The sequence below is a fragment of the Fragaria vesca genome, linkage group LG5 (genome assembly GCF_000184155.1).
Source record: "Fragaria vesca subsp. vesca linkage group LG5, FraVesHawaii_1.0, whole genome shotgun sequence".
In the NCBI taxonomy this organism is placed as follows: Eukaryota; Viridiplantae; Streptophyta; class Magnoliopsida; order Rosales; family Rosaceae; genus Fragaria; species Fragaria vesca.
Genome location: NC_020495.1, coordinates 9,607,103 through 9,624,625, shown reverse-complemented (window position 1 = coordinate 9,624,625; position 17,523 = coordinate 9,607,103). Strand labels below are relative to the sequence as shown.

Sequence of the window (17,523 nt, the reverse complement as noted above, 5' to 3'; positions counted from 1 at the left end):
TATACTCTAAGATCTAAAAAGTTATTATATCCACAGTTTACTTTACTGTTAATTCTCTCATTATATGTTTGAATATTTTTCCATATATCTGCTGGAAATGCTTTTAAGATAGTGTGCACAAATCAAATATTTCTTTTGTGTTGCTTAATGAATCATGGAAAATTCTACCCATGAATCATATACTGAGATGTAAGTATCTATTTTTTGGATCTGCGGTGATCCTAACGAACTTTACTTTGACTAGTACTTTCAGATGATCTTATTGTGTTCCCTCCATTTAAGGATAAAAGAGCTGGTTAGAGGTGATGGAAACTCACATTCAAAAGTGTATGGCGATCCAACTAAACTAGACTATAAATCTAAATGATCTACATCCCAGATCTTGGTTAGTAATACAAACAGATTCATACCTTCCCACTGTAAATTAATCATGCTATTAGTTTTTTAGCTAAAATGATTTTAATCACTATTTAAAGAGTTTTAGAGGAAATGCAATTGACACATGAGTGAACAAGACAAAAAGAGAGCTTTCCTGAGGTCCTTAAATTTCTAAATAGCATGTAACTTTCAAGTGCAATATGATTTTCAGGTACTCTGTGGCATGGTATCCTATTTACAGGATACCTGATAGTAACTTCCGAGCAGCATTTTTGACTTACCTTTCGCTTGGTTGTTTGGTTCGTAGAAGTGCCAACTTTGAGTCTCCTAGTATGGATGACAGTATTGTATCTCCAGTTGTGGGCCTTCAAAGATACAACGCTCAGGTAGTCAATAGTACAGAGATTGCTAAAATATTTTGCAGTGTATTTTGACATAACTCAAACATACTGTAAGATCTGTGCAGCTTATTCGAATTATACTTTATGTCAACAAACAGAGTGAATGCTGGTTTCAGCTAAGGCCCTCAGCGCCAGCACAGATAATAGTAACAAACTTAAATCCTTGTGGAGTACTAGAACAACTTATTATGTCAATTATATTACACCTAATGAAATAAACGCACTGATGAAAAGAAGCTGTTGCAGGTTCTCCAAGCTCACAAAACAGCCATTGGGTGGTCCATTGTAGGACTAATACCTTTAATGTCTGCAATGGCCTCCCAATGGCTGTTTTGTGAGCTTGGAGAACCTGCAGGCAATATGAACTTATCAACCTTCACCAACACATCTTCCACAATTCCTTTCGGTCGCTTGACTAAGCGGTTTGCAAATTGCAAAGTCATGGATGTCGGTTGCAAGTCACCAAGCTTTAGTTTTAGAAACAATGAGTACGACATCAAGTTGACACTAGCACCCAAATCCATCAAAGCACGCTCAAAGTGATGATCACCAATGGTGCAAGGTATAGTAAAGCTTCATGGGTCTTTTAACTTTGGAGGGAGTCTCCTTTGAATCACTGCACTAACCTCTTCTGACAACAACACCTTCTCATGGTCTTTAAATCTCTTTTTGTTAGTGCATAAATCTTTCAAAAACTTTGCATAAGCTGGAATTTGTTAAATAACATCAAGCAAAGGAATATTGATCTGCACCTTACGAAATAATTTCATAATCTCAGACAAGTGACTATCTTTCTTTGGCTTATGAAGCAGCTCTGGTATGGAGGTTTTGGAACAAATTGAGACTCTACAAGAGGCTTCAAAGTCGTCACTGGATTGCTGGAAGTTGTTGGTTTCTAATCAGTTTTTCTGCTCAGGATTGAAATAACCTCTTCAATCATGGTTTCGGAGCTCCTCTCTGCTGATTCATTAGCTACTAGGATAGCAACAGTATCATCAATCTCTGTTTCGAACTCTTCTTGTTGCTCTTCTTCTTGAACATCTTTTGAGCCACGAACATTGGTATCAACCTTTTTTCCACTCCTCAACGTGATCACAACTTTCATAGTCTCATGCTTCTCAATTTGACCCCTCGGATTAACAAGAGGTTGGCTAGGGAAACCCCCTTGTTCTCTCTCATTTAAAGCATTGGCAATCTACCCAACTTGAACTTCCAACTTAAAAATAGCTTGAGATTGAACTTGCTGCTCTTTCTTGGTCTCTTGAATAGCTTGAAGCATCTGAGCATTGGACTTTTGAAATTCTATCTGATTTTGTGCAAATTGCTACATAGTTTCTTCAAGAGATGGTTTCTTTGTTCACTTGGCCCTTGATAATTCTGAATAGGAGGATTATTTCTTGGCATCTGCACATGATTGTTGTTGCTATAAAAACGATTTGAATGTGGTCTCCAACCCGAATTAATTATAGTTATTGCCAGAGAAATTATTCATTGGCCTTCCGTAGTTATTCACCATATTGACTTCCTCATCACCATGAAGTTTTGGACAAGCTTCTGTGGTATGTGAAAAACTAGAACACAAGACACATGTCTCCTTTGCATCCTTGTTTAATAGAGGAGTAAGGCTTTTCATTTGTCTTGCCAAAGCTGCAACTTGCTCTTCTAGCTTGGTATTTGCACTAACCTCATAAAGACCTCCTCTTTTAGGACCTGAAGCATAAGCTAGGCTCATACTGCTGCGAATTCTCATTTATAGTCTCAAAAGCTTGAATTGCTTCTTCTGTTGTCCTTCCCATCAAGCTTCCACTAACTATAGCATCCACCATACCTCTGTTTTGGAAGTTCAGACCTCTATAAAAAAAAATTGAGCCTTCTGAGGTTTAGTAAATCCATGGTGAGGACACCTCACAAACAAATCTTTGTACCGCTCCCAAGCTTCATAAAAAGATTCTCCATCAGGTTGACAGAAATTAAAAATCTCTGTTTGTAGAGCATTGGTCTTTGTAGCAGGGAAGAATTTCAACAAGAACTTCTTAAGCAAATCCTCCCAAGTAGCGATGGAATTAGAAGGAAGAGAACTCAACCACTTTCTTGCCTTGTCTTTCAAAGAGAATGGGAAAAGCCTCAAACGAATATGCTCATCTGATATCCCATACTTGAAAGTTTCACATATGTCTTTGAATTCCTCCACATGTAGATAAGGATCTTCATTAGTCTTCCCATAAAAGTTAGGTAGGCTCTGAATTGTTGCTTGTCTAATCTCAAAACGCACTCCATCAAGAATAGGAGCCACAACGATGCAAGAAGATGTTGTGAGTGCAGTAGGAGCAGTGAACTCCTTCAATGCTTTCGTCTCCTCATCTGCCATTGCACCTTGAACTTGAGCTTGAGCTCGCCCTTGCCTCAATAGTCTTCTACGAGTTCGTTCAATCTCTGGATCGTAGACAATGAGATCTAAGTTCTGAGATCGACGACCTTGCATAAACCCAAATTCAAACATACAAGAAAAAACAAACAAAAATAATACAAGAAAAAAAAAAGGAAAAAAAAATAAAACAGAAAATAAACAAGAATTAAGTATTGCACAACTGACAAATCAAATTGAATTAACACAATCCATGGCTAACGGCGTCAAAAACTTATTGTATGTTTTAATATAGTACTCGCAAATGCACAAACCACTTATAGAATAGAAGTGCAAGCACGAGGTTGTTCCCTCTATGCATTGATTAGAACAACTTATTATATCAATTATACTACACCTAATGAAATAAACACACTGATTTTATGATTTTGATGAATGAAAATAGAAAACTAAAGTGATAAAACTGAAATTAAAGACAAAAGAACAATGAAATTTCTAAGAGTTGAAAAACAAATTATAAAGATGCTAAAGCATTGAATCCACCACCTAATACTCCTACCCTCCTCTCTAGTTGATAGCAATTGAATTTCTTAGATTGCATGCTAAAGATTTCTGTACATAAGTCTTATTGATCCCAGACATATGCCAAAGTTCTTCTAACCAATGAATTCTAACTTATTGATCCCGTATAAAACTCAAGTAGTCAAACTATAATCTACTTCACGTTATGATCAGGTTCAAGTAAACATGTTCAACTCCATTAAGCACAAAAGAACTAGAAAATCATGTAAACAAGAATATTGACTATGATCAAGCATTTGTATTCTTAACTTACAACTCTCTAATCAAAAAATTAAATAAATCCTTTAGAACCCTAGAAAACATCTACTCTCGATCAAACCTCATGTTTTCAAACCAAATAACTAGTAAACAAAACCTAGGTCTTATTGATCCCGAGCAAAGATTTTGAATAAAAGTTCAATTGAAACAGTGATTGAGAATTTAACATAGCAATCCATAAATTCAAAAACAAATCAACTAAAGAAATAGAGTAATCATACTAGGGGCTTCATCTCAGCCCTAGCTAAAAGTTTAGAAATTCATAATCAAAGAAAATATGACTAGAATTAAAGATAGCACGGAAGAAACAATGGAAGAGATAGGAACTCGGGTTGAGTGATGGTGAGGCTCTGTTCTTCTTTTCCTCTGTGTTCTTGCTGCGTCTCTGTTGTATTTTAACATCCTCTAGGTTTTACTTTTATTCCTCTTGAAATTCTAATTAATTCGGGCTTTTCAGACTCTTCTTGTCCAACATGGAATTGTTATCTTCTCTCCAAATAACACAATGTTATTATTGTCAATACAAGAGTAACCTTTCAAATATGTGGACACATTCAGCCCCTTTCCTTGTAGTATAAAAATTGATGGACTTAAGTTTTACAAATTGGAATCATGAGAATAAACACAAAATTCGTCAGAATCTGCCTCCACGCGCTGCGTTCACTGAAACCTTCATAACTTGCTCTAGAAAAATGCAAATCCACTTCCGTAAAATTCCTCAGAAAGCTAACATCCGTAAATTTCCAATGGTGTATGGCTCGCCTCCAGATTTCTTGTGAGCAGGTACAGCTTAATCCTCAAAGTTGACGCACAGCAGGGTAGTTTCTGGATCACTTAGCTCCAAATTCTCTTGTTCTCCAACTTGACCTACAAAACATAACAAGTAAATTACTCACAATTGACAAGAACTAAGCATATAATCCTGCATCTAAGGGTATAAAAATGTATGAAATATGAATCTATCACTACTGAAATCTTCACTCATTTTAACAACTTGTAATTAAACTAGTCGACATTTCCCCATTAAGCTCATCTACATTCAACGTAACAACTAACCTCGATCAGGTAGGCAGAAAGAGTGATCAACCTTCAGGGCTTCTCTTTTTCTTTATTTTTCTTTTGTTACATATACATGTACATATAGTCTTTCCTTCCAGGATGCATGTGAGTGCCTTAGAATATAATGCAACTCTTTCAGGGATTTGGAAAGGTACTGTAGTGTTACTAAAGAAAGGTAGTGTAGTGTTATCAGTTTAGCAGCCTCATGATAATATTGTAAATATCTTACAGAATCTGTAAAAACCGTTCTCAGTTTGGGGATTTGATCTATCTCAATTAAATGAGAATTCTTATAGAAGCCTTTCATTTGATTATCTTTGGTAGAAGTACTTCTGTGCTTTTTGTAGGATAAATTCTAAATTTACGGCCAACTCTTCGTGATGAATTGTTTAAATTGTAAGAGGTTTAGAGACAGGACGCAAAAACGCTTTATATGATGCGAGTATTTATTAATAATCAAATTCCAATAATCCACTGATCAAGGAAGAGGTACATTACATATAAGCAACTACCATCTTATTTTTACAAAAGCTTAGATTATGTGTTGTATGATAAAATAAGGTCATCGTATCGTACGTGATACAATTGTTAGCATGTTCTCAGTTGTTGTCATACCAGAACTGGTTCTGGAGATACTCAACGACATTGCTTTCAACTTGGAAGGCCTTGGTGAGAACATCAAGCTTGATCGGAGGTTTGGAGCCGAAAACGGCGTTGGCTATGGTGATGACACCTGGGTTCTGGCTGCTAAGACCGGCAATGGCCACGGCATTGACCTTTCCGATGTTGAACTGGAAGTGAATAAGACCAACCGGGAAGACAAACACATCTCCAGGGTACAACACTTTGGTGAATAGCTTGTTGCCGTTGTCAGAGTTGGATGTGACGAAGCCCAACGTACGAGAGTGCCTTCCATGACCACAAGAAACTCCGAGGCCCGAGGGTGGGTGTGAGGAGGGTTTAGTCCGCCATTTGGTGCATAGTCTATGCGAGCAAGGGATATCCCAAGAGTGTTCAGCCCTGCTATTTGCTCCACATTCGCCGGGGTGACCTTGGAACCAACCGCATTTGATGTGTTTCCGGGCATCCGGAGCCCGTCAAAGAAGAAATCGTCTTCTGTTACAAGCTTTGGGTCCTTGCAGAATTTCCCATTCACAAACACTGCAGTATACAAAGGACCGTACACCATATCAGAACATATGCATGCATTCATGAAAATACAAAACTTAATCCTAGATAAAACATATATTGGAAGCAATATAGTGACCACAGTACGATATAGTATATACCATCAGTGTTCTTAAGTGCTACACAGAAATCTTGGAGAGAACTAGGATCAGAGGCAGAGACAAGGTGGAAGGTTGCCAATGCCAGTAGGGCAAAAGCAGCAGTTGTAGCAGGGAAATGAGCACCTTTCATCATCGTGATCGCAATACTCAGTATATGTTATAGTTCTGTATAAGAGAGAACTGGAGGTGGATGAAGATCTTGTATGGAGCAGATGCCTATTTATAGATGGAAGAGATGGAGAGAAATTCATCTGAACTGGTCTTGGATTGGCCATGTCTATGGAAGCAGGTAGTAACTTCGAATAAATAACTCCTTGGTATTCAAAAGCCGGTAAAGACTTGGGTATATTCCGTACCAATTCTATAGAGGCAAGCTAATATATTGACCCTCTCCATCTCTGCCTTATCTTAATTAGGGTCTGTATTTGCGTTTTAAGTTGAAACCTTAAGGTGTTTTATAATTAAGGTGATCCAGCATTCTAACGTTATGTATGAGCTCAGCTCAGTGAGCTATGAATTCTGTGAGTTTATAGGAGGAAAATGAGAGGTAGAAACAAAAAGAAGAAAGATCGAGTTGGTTTTAGACGTGATTAACCAGGCCTATTAAAAAACTTAGGCAGTAGTTAACCCATATGGAAGTCAAGTATACATTACGACTCATTCCAACACCATTCATAACGAAACAGTCCCACTGAGTCCCTTTCATAACGAAAATACATAAACTAAATAACATCATTCTGGATAATGTTGAATATAGCTACCCAGAATTCATAGCCCTCCAAAGTCTTCTGCTCATGCATTTCCACGAGTTCACCTGCACCCTAGAAAACTAGAAACACACTTCAATTTTACCTCGTACCTTTTAGCATCATGGAGACTTGTATACTAGGGTTTTCGATTGACCGGTAACTCGCTCGGAACATTTGTTTCTTAGGACCAAAGGCCATGCTAAGGTGACTGTCATATGGTGTATCAGCCCAGGAAAACAGCCGACGTTACTTTTCGTTTTTCTTTTTCTTTTTTTCGGTTTTGATCAGGCTGTACCAGAGACTTGGAAACCCAATGCGGAACCAAGAATAATGCCCTGTGATGGTCATACGAAAAAATATATATAATTTTCTTATAGGAAGCATGTCTCCACTTGCAGCTTCCTCCTTCTCCAAAAACAAATTACAGAATAACAATCTGATTTTTAGAACAAAATAAAACAAAATTTGGGCAATGTCAAGAAGCACTAAAAGAGATCGACTAGAGATCTGAAGGGTTTGGAGAGGGAGAGAGCCACAGAGACACTGAAAAGCCTTTTGAGCGAATTTTTAGAGGATAAGTCGCGGAGAGAGAAATTGAACAACCATGTCCTTTAGAATTCAGACATAATTTGCATGCTTCTGAATGTTGAGTTTCTTAATGCTTGCGGCTATAATTTTGACCAAAGCGAGAAAGAAGAAAAAACAAATGTGATTTTCTGAAATTTTTATGTGTGTGTATTTTGAGCTCCTAGGTATTGGTGCATGAGGCTATTGGCCTATGGCCTCCTTAATCTCACCTCAAGTGCGGGCCTGTACTTTTTATTCAAAAATTCTTCTACGTATCAAGATGTAAGTGAACCGAGCAATTAAAATGCAATATTTTTTATCCGGTCATCTACGTTGCACTACATACATATATTCTAATACTGTTAACAAAATTAGAAAAAAAAAAAAAATAGTCTCAAAAAGTGTTTCCAACTTAGGAGGTGAGAACTCGAGATCGAAGAAGATGTATTCTTATTATGGACGTGTAATTTGATTGGATTAAAAATAAAAATGAAAAGAAGAAATTTATGATCTCTAGTTTTCATTCGATTTTCTCATACGATGATTTAAAGTCTTACACATCAGTGGTGCAAGTGCACGCATAGAACATGTTGTACTTTTTATTTAACACAACTTTCAACTTTGTTGCAAGGAGAGATTCTTAGATAGGACACTCCTACCACGTGGTGGTGGGGTAGTCCAATAGGACACATAAGTGGGTATCAAGGATGATTGCACAACTAAAACTTAGGTACTTTGACACATACACACACACAAAATTATTATCAATAATAACTTTGTATTAACTTTGTTTCTCTGATCACAATGGTATGAGAATCATCCATATTTCACATGTGCATTGTCAAGCATAGTGTCAACTTCTTCTTTTTTGGGCTAAATGGATATGTAATGTGCTTGACAATGCAAGTGAAATATGGATTATTCTCCATACTTTTGATCAAAGAGACAAAGAGACAAAGCAGTACTCGTAACTTGTAACTTATTTTTTCCCTTCAGAGTTCGGATAGAGATAATTTTAATTAGCTTTTGGTACCACCGTGGTTGGCTTCACTTTCAAGCTTCAATAATGACACAATGCCATGCTTTGGGAATACTTAGAAAATGATTCATCTGTACCACCTCCCTACTTTGGATCGGAGATTTGGCTTGAACGGAGCATGTCCGAGGTCCGAACAGAAGAACAAGCCCAGAATGTTGACCTGAACGAGCCAGAGGTAGAAGAAGAAGAAGTCAAAGTCTTGTAAATTGTGAAAGTCATGGGTAATATCAAGAACAAGAAGCAGCAGGCTCTACCGCTCTAGCATTGGAACGAAGATTCTGTCCGTCTTAACTGTCAAACCGACCAACCGAACAAGACAAGACAACCCCAACACTGAAGTGAATTAAGAAAGATTAAACCAACAGTTACGGCTTTTGTCTGGTTCTGGTAGATACTGTCCATCTCTCCCCCAATGACAGAGAGAGGGAGAGAGAGAGAGAGAGAGAGAGAGAGAGAGAGAGAGTCAAGCACTCCCTTTTATACGTTCGTCAATTTGCTTACAATAATCCAAAGGTTGCAACTTCACTGACTCTTCCAAGTCTTATTGGTCAGTAGTCTACGCTTTTAGTCTTCGCCGGCCTCGTTTTTAATTCTCACTCTCCTCCCTGAACGATAGAGCCTGCCTCTTTCAGAATTTCTGAGTTTTCACTTTGTGACCCATTTGGAGCATCTTTCTGTTTCAGCTTAGCTTCAACCATTTTGCTTCGGAATTCAGGTCAGTTACAAAGTCAAGGAGATGTCTTTCTTTCCTGGAATTCATGGGTTCTTCACATTCTATTTCTGTCCAGTTCAATCTTAAGCCTTACATTTTGTGTATGTAATGATTTCTTCAATGTTTTGTAAGCACAAGTAGGAATATAATGCATATGTCTTGTGATTACAGTTGAAAATTTATGTTCAAAAGTAGGGAAACAAAATGGGAATTGATATTACTAAATTGCAATTGATATTGTTTTCTGTTCTTAACTTAATCAAATAGTTTTTTTTTTCCCAAGTGGAGCTTAGCTGAGACTAGAATGCTTCTGTCAAACAAACTGAACTATCCAGCTGAAGCTTAACGAGACTAGTTTTGTTTTCTATTTCCTTTTTGTAGGTCTTTACTCTTTAGTTTATAAGAAATGGCTGATGATGAAAGAGATGAGGTACCTATGCTTTCGGATACTCATCCACAATCATCAAATGAGCACTTGGCATTACAGATTGAGAGATTTATATCCAGGACCCGGAGCGCATCAATTTCCATTCCTATGAACTCTATGGACTCATATGAAAGGGATGAAGTTAACCTTGTAGGCCATACTGGTCCCTTAAGGACTCACACAAAAACGCCATTCTTAGCTATGAGTGGTCCGTTATATGCTAACCAGGGCAGGCCTGATAATGTTCTGCGGCTACCTCAAGGTGTGACAGATCAAGAAGCAGCAGAAACTCAAACTACAGCAGAAAAGTTTCCTTATACTAATACAACAAACGAGAGTGAGTGGAATGACGAGTATGCTGCAAAAAACGGACATTTACTGAGATCTGGTCAATTGGGGATGTGCAATGATCCTTACTGTACAACTTGTCCAACTGTCTATAAGGCTACTCGACCAAAACACTTGAGGCCCTCTGGTATATTTGACCACAAGGTATTATTCTTTTGTAATTTGTTTCTGCTTTCTAGTATATGCTTATGAATGCACATCTGCATCATGAACACTTATATTAGCTGAGCCTGACAGCATGTATGCCTAAGCTTTTGTGGCTAAGCCTGTCAAATGGTTAGTTATTCACCTATCTTAGGCGAGATATTCACAACATAGTTCTTTTTTTTTTCTTATTCTTAATTAAGTACAACATTTACTTTATCATTGTTTATTTACATCTTTGTCATGACCATATCATTTTCATGACCATTTCATTTAGTACTCTCTTCTTAAATGATGATTTATAAGCATTTCCAGTAACTTATGCATACAATTATTAAATTTTTTTTTTTTTTGCAGTTCCAGAATGCTTTCTATGGTGATGCCAAGGGATGGGCGAGGAGCTTTTTCTCATGTCTGCGTCCATATATTCCTGGAGTTATGAATCCTCATACTAAAATTGTGCAGCAGTGGAACCAGTTCTTTGTCATTTCTTGCTTAGTTGCAATTTTTGTAGATCCATTGGTTTTCTTCCTGCTGTCTGTTCAAGAGGTAGCGTCCATTTTTTCTCCTCATTCCATGAATAAATTGAGATTATCAGTTAACTTTAGATTAAAGTTCTGATTTGAGTTTCAAGCTTTGCTTTATCCATCTATTGACATATATTACAATAATATTGCCTTTCTGAGGAGAAGGAAGTGAGTTGAGACAATTCTTTTGGTTGAATGCCTATGATACCTCTCATAATCATTCATAATTTTTTTCCCATTTTTGAATGCAGGATAATAAATGTATAGTTATTGATCGGCCATTGACCACTACTTTTGTGGTTTTCAGAAGCATAACTGATCTCATATACTTCATGCACATACTTCTCCAGGTAAAGACTTCCTTTCCTTGCATCTATTCGGAACTTGTTTTGGGTTGTTATGCTCTCTCTGCGAACAATTATGTAGTATGATATATGCCACAGTCCTCTTCTTTTCTTATTCTTCTTTCCCTTTTTTTTTTTTTTTTTCTTTTTTCCAGTTTTACGGGATTCATTTTATCACTGGCCTTGTATCTTATCTCAAAGGCTACTAAAACTCTTCATTTTATCACTGTCCTTATATCTTATCTCAAAGGTCCCATTTGTTATTTATGAGTATTTAGTAAGATGGTGAACGATTGTTACTATCCCAGTATCTTGGACTGCTGGTTGATACATAAACGAATCTGTTATTCATAACCAATTGGCAGTAAGTGGATAAGCCCAAACTCTTATGCAGAGTTTTATTTTTCGAGTGGGGCAGCAACTACTCCATATTCTCACATTCCCCTTCACTCCACTAATGGGTCACACTGGCAGGAAACTCTTCCGATAGATAGGATAGTATCATATGTTCATTGAACCAAAAACAAGATTTCCTAGTATAGTCCTTAAAACAGTGAAAGGGAAAGCTTGTTATATAACCTAATACCTTCAATATAGTGTGCTATACATGCTTTATATAATTTGGATTTATTGCTCCATAGTTTTGCTGAGCTCTACTATAGTCCAAGCCTCACCTGATAAATCAATTCTTATATCTTTTCCTCTCTTTGCAGTTTAGATTGGCTTATGTGGCTCCTGATGAGTCTAGAGTAGTTGGTGCTGGAGTGTTAGTTGACCATCCAAAGAAAATTGCTCTCAATTACCTTAAAGGATATTTCCTGATTGACTTCTTCGTTGTATTACCACTACCACAAGTAAACCTCTGTCTCTCTTGATCTTTTTATTCATTTTCCACTTTTTTGGTATCTTCTTTTGCATCCATTCAAACTTCAGCTTACTTTAAACAACTTCCTGAAGTTCAAATGTATGTGATGTTACTAAGTTCGTATAACAGGTTGAATACCAGTAAGAAAAAATCTTTGACAAGATTAGTATAAAGGTCACTAATGTTTACGATTCAGTACAGAAAACCCAAATGGTAAAGAAAACAGAATTCAAAGAAAATGTGAAGTTCCTCAGGGGAGATGCCTTTTATGATTCTGATGCAATAACATGTGCTTAAAAAGTTGATGCTTTTTCCAAAGAATACATACTGTTTCAGTGGCAAAGCAGATAGTTACATGACTTCATCTACTGTAGCACTATAGTATTGAAATTTCAGCCTCAGCATTAAAGAATATTCTATAAATACTATATGTGGATGAACAATTGATCACCGATTGAAAAGATTGGAGATAGCACCCCTGCCTGCTGTCCTCACCCTCTAACCTGATAGAATTTTTGGTAATTAGGCTCATGTTTGATCTAAGTACATATTTTTCTCCTTGAGGTAAACTTTTATTCAACTTGTTTGTAGATCATATTATTGCTAGTTCTGCCAAGAAACTTGGGATCATCTGGAGCAAACTACGCAAAAAATCTTTTACGTGCTGCCGTTCTTCTTCAGTATATTCCCAGATTGTGTAGGTTTCTACCTCTGGTTGCTGGGCAGTCTCCAAGTGGCTTCATATTTGAATCAGCATGGGCCAATTTTATAATAAATCTTCTCACGTTTGTCTTGTCTGGCCACGTCGTCGGGTCAGGCTGGTACCTCTTCGGATTACAGGTGGGTTGCTGCCATTTTATCATTGAACATCTTGGATTTCGTATAATAAACATCATCATGTTCCTCAGATCCTAAAGCTCTCTGGAAAGTATAGTATGTCCATGCACTTATTTGTTGAACCATTGAAAATGAGCCACATCTATACACACATCTCACACTTTGTCAAGTAGGAAACAATTTACAGGATAACTTGTCCTGCCATAGTGAAGTTTCTGAGAAATTGTTTCCATCAATTATTGTTATGTTAACATGATTGTTCATTATTTGGTTTGTCATTATCAATTTGGTTTGTAATTGTGATATATTAACATGATAGTTCATTATTTGTACATGGCCATGAACATAATAGAATATTTATTGGACATCAGAATAAAGGCTGGTTTTTGATCATTCACTTACTCAATGTTTCTTGTCCCAGAGGGTTAATCAATGTTTTCGAGATGCCTGCCACAACTCTACAATTGTTGGATGCATGAGCTTCATAGACTGTGGGTATGGAAGTAACAGTGAAGGTCCTAAAGGGGTCGAAGAAACACTCTGGAAAAACAATGAAAATGCTACTGCTTGTTTGAATGGAACTGGTTTTGACTACGGAATCTACATCAAAGCTGTTGGCCTTACAACAGAAGATAGTGTAATCACTCGATATGTATATGCGTTGTTTTGGGGATTTCAGGTATGCTTTAATTTATGTATACCTTCTTTTGCCTGTTTCATATTGATATGCTCATGTAAGTCAACTATGTTCATCATAAGTTAGTGAGACATTTAGTTTGACTATCAATAGGCAGCGAGGTCACATCTGTGAATCAAGTAGAGATGTCACTATCTGAGAGAGAGGACATTCAGACATATTATATGAGGGGCACCGCACCCCATTTATGATAGTGGGGTTTGCAAGTAGTTATCAACTGTTGTCACAAACCTTGAAACTTCAGAGCTTAATACCCGTCTCTGTATTCTCCTATAGAATGGGAGTCCTGAAATACTTATGTTCCAGAATGAACTCAAAGACTAGAAGAGTTTCTACTTTCTAGTCTTTTGTTCATTACCCATTTAGAAATTATGCACAAATCTCTAGACCAAGTAATGAAAGAATATAAAAAATTTGGCTTCTAATATTTCTTGGCATAAGGGTTGTCTTGTTGTTATTTCATTACGAAAATGATTGAAGCTAAATGCTTTATATCGCCCCACTTAATTTTGTAATGCAGTCTATAGTATGATCATTATCTTACTAAATAATAGCCCTGTTTATATGATGAAGCAAATCAGTACTCTGGCTGGAAACCTAACTCCAAGCTATTTTGTGTGGGAAGTCCTCTTCACAATGGCCATTATTGGCCTAGGTCTATTGCTTTTCGCTCTGCTCATAGGAAATATGCAGAACTTTCTGCAGGCTCTTGGGCGGAGGTACTACTTTTTCAATCTGGTGATTTATTCTTGGTTCTTCCTAACTTAAGATCATATAACTGGAAGATATTATCGAGAGCATGTCTTTGAATTTATCATGGCAATGATACACATAACTTGTGCATTGACGCTGTAGATCTTTGGTTTTCTTTGTTTTCTTCCTTAAATCTTCCTAGGTTGACCAGCTGGATATTCTCTTACAAAAAAACTCTCAATTTTGTCTAAAATTTTTAAGTTGAAATCTATATGTATTGAGTTATTTAATATCACTGATAGTTGTGATGTGATTAATTCTTGACTTGTTGTTAATAAATATTTAGAAAAATATGGTACTGTAAATAAACAATTATTAATAAACATATGCGATTTACCGTTTAAATGCCTTTCCCTTGTTGAATTCTGCTCTGGTTTGGAAAGAGAAAAGGAAAAAACTGAACTTTTGTTTGTCTTTCTCTTTACAGAAGGTTAGAAATGTCACTGAGACGTCGTGATGTTGAGCAGTGGATGAGCCATAGACGTTTGCCGAATGAACTAAGGAGGTATCACATATTCATAATATACTCTTGTACTTGGATTTCCACATGAAGTTACATCATCCATTTTAAGCTGTGCAAAACTGCATCATTTGGAAAATTGTTATGATTGAATCATGACTGTTATGATTGAATCATGACTGCAGTTAACAATCAATGTTACTTGGACATGTGCCACATATCCATGGGAGTGTGGTGCTAACTTTCGTTTCTGCGGACAACTACTGTTTATACTAATCAGAGATATGTTCCAAGGAATAGCATCTTCATGAAAAACTGTCATTCTTTCTTCTTCTTCTTCTTCTTTTTTTGTTTTTTTAAGGAAATGGATGTTACTCCATTGGGCATAGCCCATCCGTTGGCAAAAGCCAAACTACCAATTGGGCCGATGCCCTGCCTGGTCAAGAATGAAAGACTGTCATTCTTAAGTCTGTCTTACAATGTTATAACACCTCAAGGATCTTAATCTACCATAAAGAGAATTACAATCTCAAGAATCTTAACCACATGACATGAAACATCCACTGCAATGTGATACATATGATTGTTCTAATATGTAGGCGAGTACGCCAAGCTGAAAGGTACAATTGGGCAGCTACCAGAGGGGTAAATGAAGAAATGCTTTTGGAAGTCTTGCCTGAAGACCTTCAGACAGATATAAGAAGACATCTGTTCAAGTTTATTAAGAAAGTAAGCATCTTAGAATCTGTGGAGTATAGATCGCATGTATAACGATGCAATTATATCTGCGAGTTCAAGTCCTTAAAGTTCTGCGAGTTCAAGTCCTTAAAGTTCACAATGGTTGGTAAAACTTACAATTTAAACATAGAAATGTTAAAAATTGGCATGAACTCATAATGGATACATGCTACTTCTATAGGTACGGATTTTCGCCCTCATGGATGAACCGATCTTAGATTCCATTTGCCAAAGACTAAGACAAAAGACATACATCCAAGGAAGCAAAGTTTTGTACCGTGGTGGTCTAATTGAGAAGATGGTCTTTATTGTGCGAGGGCAAATGGAGAGCATTGGAGAAGATGGCATTAGAGTTTCTCTATGTGAAGGTGATGTTTGTGGTGAGGAACTTCTCACATGGTGTCTTGAGCATTCATCGGTAAACAAAGGTATTAGTTTGATCACTAATAGCTTGCCTGTTTATAACATATATGTCAAGGTTCAGGGGCAATGCCACCAGTTGACTCAGTCAGCGCTGCCCGCTTATTGCACCTGACATTCCACTTCACAGAAAATGGCATTGAATCATGACAAATTTAGAGTACAGGTCTTGGTGCATGATCATTCTAGAAATAAAACAAGTTATGCGTTTGTGATTTCTGTTACAGATGGTAAAAAGATCAGGATTCCTGGACAGCGAATGCTAAGCAACAGGACAGTTCTATGCATAACGAACATTGAAGCATTTTCACTAAGAGCTGCTGACATTGAAGAAGTCACCAGCCTCTTTGCTAGATTCTTGCGCAAACCACGAGTTCAAGGAGCCATAAGGTAATCAGAAAATTAAGATTCAAAATCTCATGCATTTATGCTTCCATCCTAATGCATATGATTGAACATATGTAATAAAACTGTTAGTCTGCTACTTGATTTGTTTATATGCTGATCACAATGCAGGTATGAGTCACCTTACTGGAGAGGTCTTGCGGCAAGATGCATTCAAGTGGCTTGGAGATACAGGAAAAAGCGACTTAATCGTGCAGACACTTCTCAATCCAATCATGCTCATAGTTAAAAGAAGTGACCTTAGTTTGGTTTCTGTACATATATCTACGATCCAATATATACCTGAAGTAATCCAACTATACATACAAAGTACTTTCCAAGTAACAATAAAGTTCCTCATTACGATGTTATCAGATTGCTATGTTTGATCTCAAAAGTCTCAGGGGTTCCGGTTTCTAAATATTTTACTACACAGGTGTTGGGAATGTGAAAAAAATATCACTCGCAAACATAAATGATTTGGGATTGCATAATTTACTTTTGGTTGTGAAGAATAATTTATTTCTTGCAAACAAAAACTGAGGGTAAGTGATGATCAAAGAGAAAGACCCTGAATTCATAAAAGAATGGAATGTCCACTCTAGATCATTTACTCATACGCAGCTTCCAGTATGTACTGATAAAGTAGTCCTGGATTCACATCCAAAACCAATTGACAATGGATGGAGTGGCTCAATCCACAGGCAAAATCTCATTTTCCCAATGTGGGATTTATATCTCAACACGCCCCCACACGTGTGGCAAATTTTTAAACCTAACACGTGGACAACATTTGGGGTGACGTGGAGTTCGTGTGGCCGTTACGCATTCACATTTAGACGTGAGTAACCCGCTCTGATACCATGATAAAATAGTCTGGGGTTTAGGCCGGGTCCTAGCCCAGTGCTGGCAATGCGCTGGCACCAGGGCCCAGGGCTGAATGGGGTAATTTTTTATTTTTTTTCATTTGTTATAGATATATATATATATATATATATGTGTGTGTGTGTGTGATTAATATAATAAACCCACAATTATAGGGTTCCACGAACCCTGTTGTCGTTCAAGTTCTCTCTTCTCCTCATTCTTTGAGTCTTCTTTATTTCTCAAAGAAAAATCTTCTTTCCAGACTCTTCTTCTCTCTCAAACTCTTAATCTTCTTGTTCTTCTCCCAAATTCA

The 17,523-nt window shown here is 37.1% G+C and overlaps 1 protein-coding gene and 1 pseudogene across 2 annotated transcripts; one reads left to right on the top strand and one right to left on the bottom strand.

Moving 5' to 3' along the window:
* Positions 1-5,462: 5,462 nt before the first annotated feature.
* LOC101293588 lies at positions 5,463-6,524 on the bottom strand (annotated as a pseudogene). The gene is made up of 2 exons (XR_184649.1): positions 6,333-6,524; positions 5,463-6,204 (listed from the first exon to the last, which is right to left on the bottom strand). The product of XR_184649.1 is annotated as a germin-like protein subfamily 1 member 7-like (transcript).
* Positions 6,525-9,805: 3,281 nt separating this feature from the next.
* Positions 9,806-16,650, top strand: LOC101293299 (probable cyclic nucleotide-gated ion channel 20, chloroplastic-like). The gene is made up of 12 exons (XM_004299436.1): positions 9,806-10,318; positions 10,676-10,867; positions 11,097-11,195; positions 11,903-12,043; positions 12,646-12,894; positions 13,313-13,570; positions 14,162-14,307; positions 14,769-14,846; positions 15,401-15,530; positions 15,721-15,967; positions 16,187-16,349; positions 16,476-16,650. Exons 1-12 carry the CDS (start codon positions 9,806-9,808, stop codon positions 16,591-16,593), a joined length of 2,334 nt encoding a protein of 777 aa, XP_004299484.1. The 3' UTR covers positions 16,594-16,650.
* The last annotated feature ends 873 nt before the right edge of the window (positions 16,651-17,523 follow it).

Excerpts from the sequence above, each read along its gene's own strand:
- LOC101293299 (XM_004299436.1), top strand. The coding sequence starts at position 9,806 with ATGGCTGATGATGAAAGAGATGAGGTACCTATGCTTTCGGATACTCAT. Across the intron at positions 11,196-11,902 it reads TCATGCACATACTTCTCCAG|TTTAGATTGGCTTATGTGGC; the intron begins GTAAAGACTTCC and ends CTCTCTTTGCAG. Across the intron at positions 15,968-16,186 it reads GCATTCATCGGTAAACAAAG|ATGGTAAAAAGATCAGGATT; the intron begins GTATTAGTTTGA and ends TTTCTGTTACAG.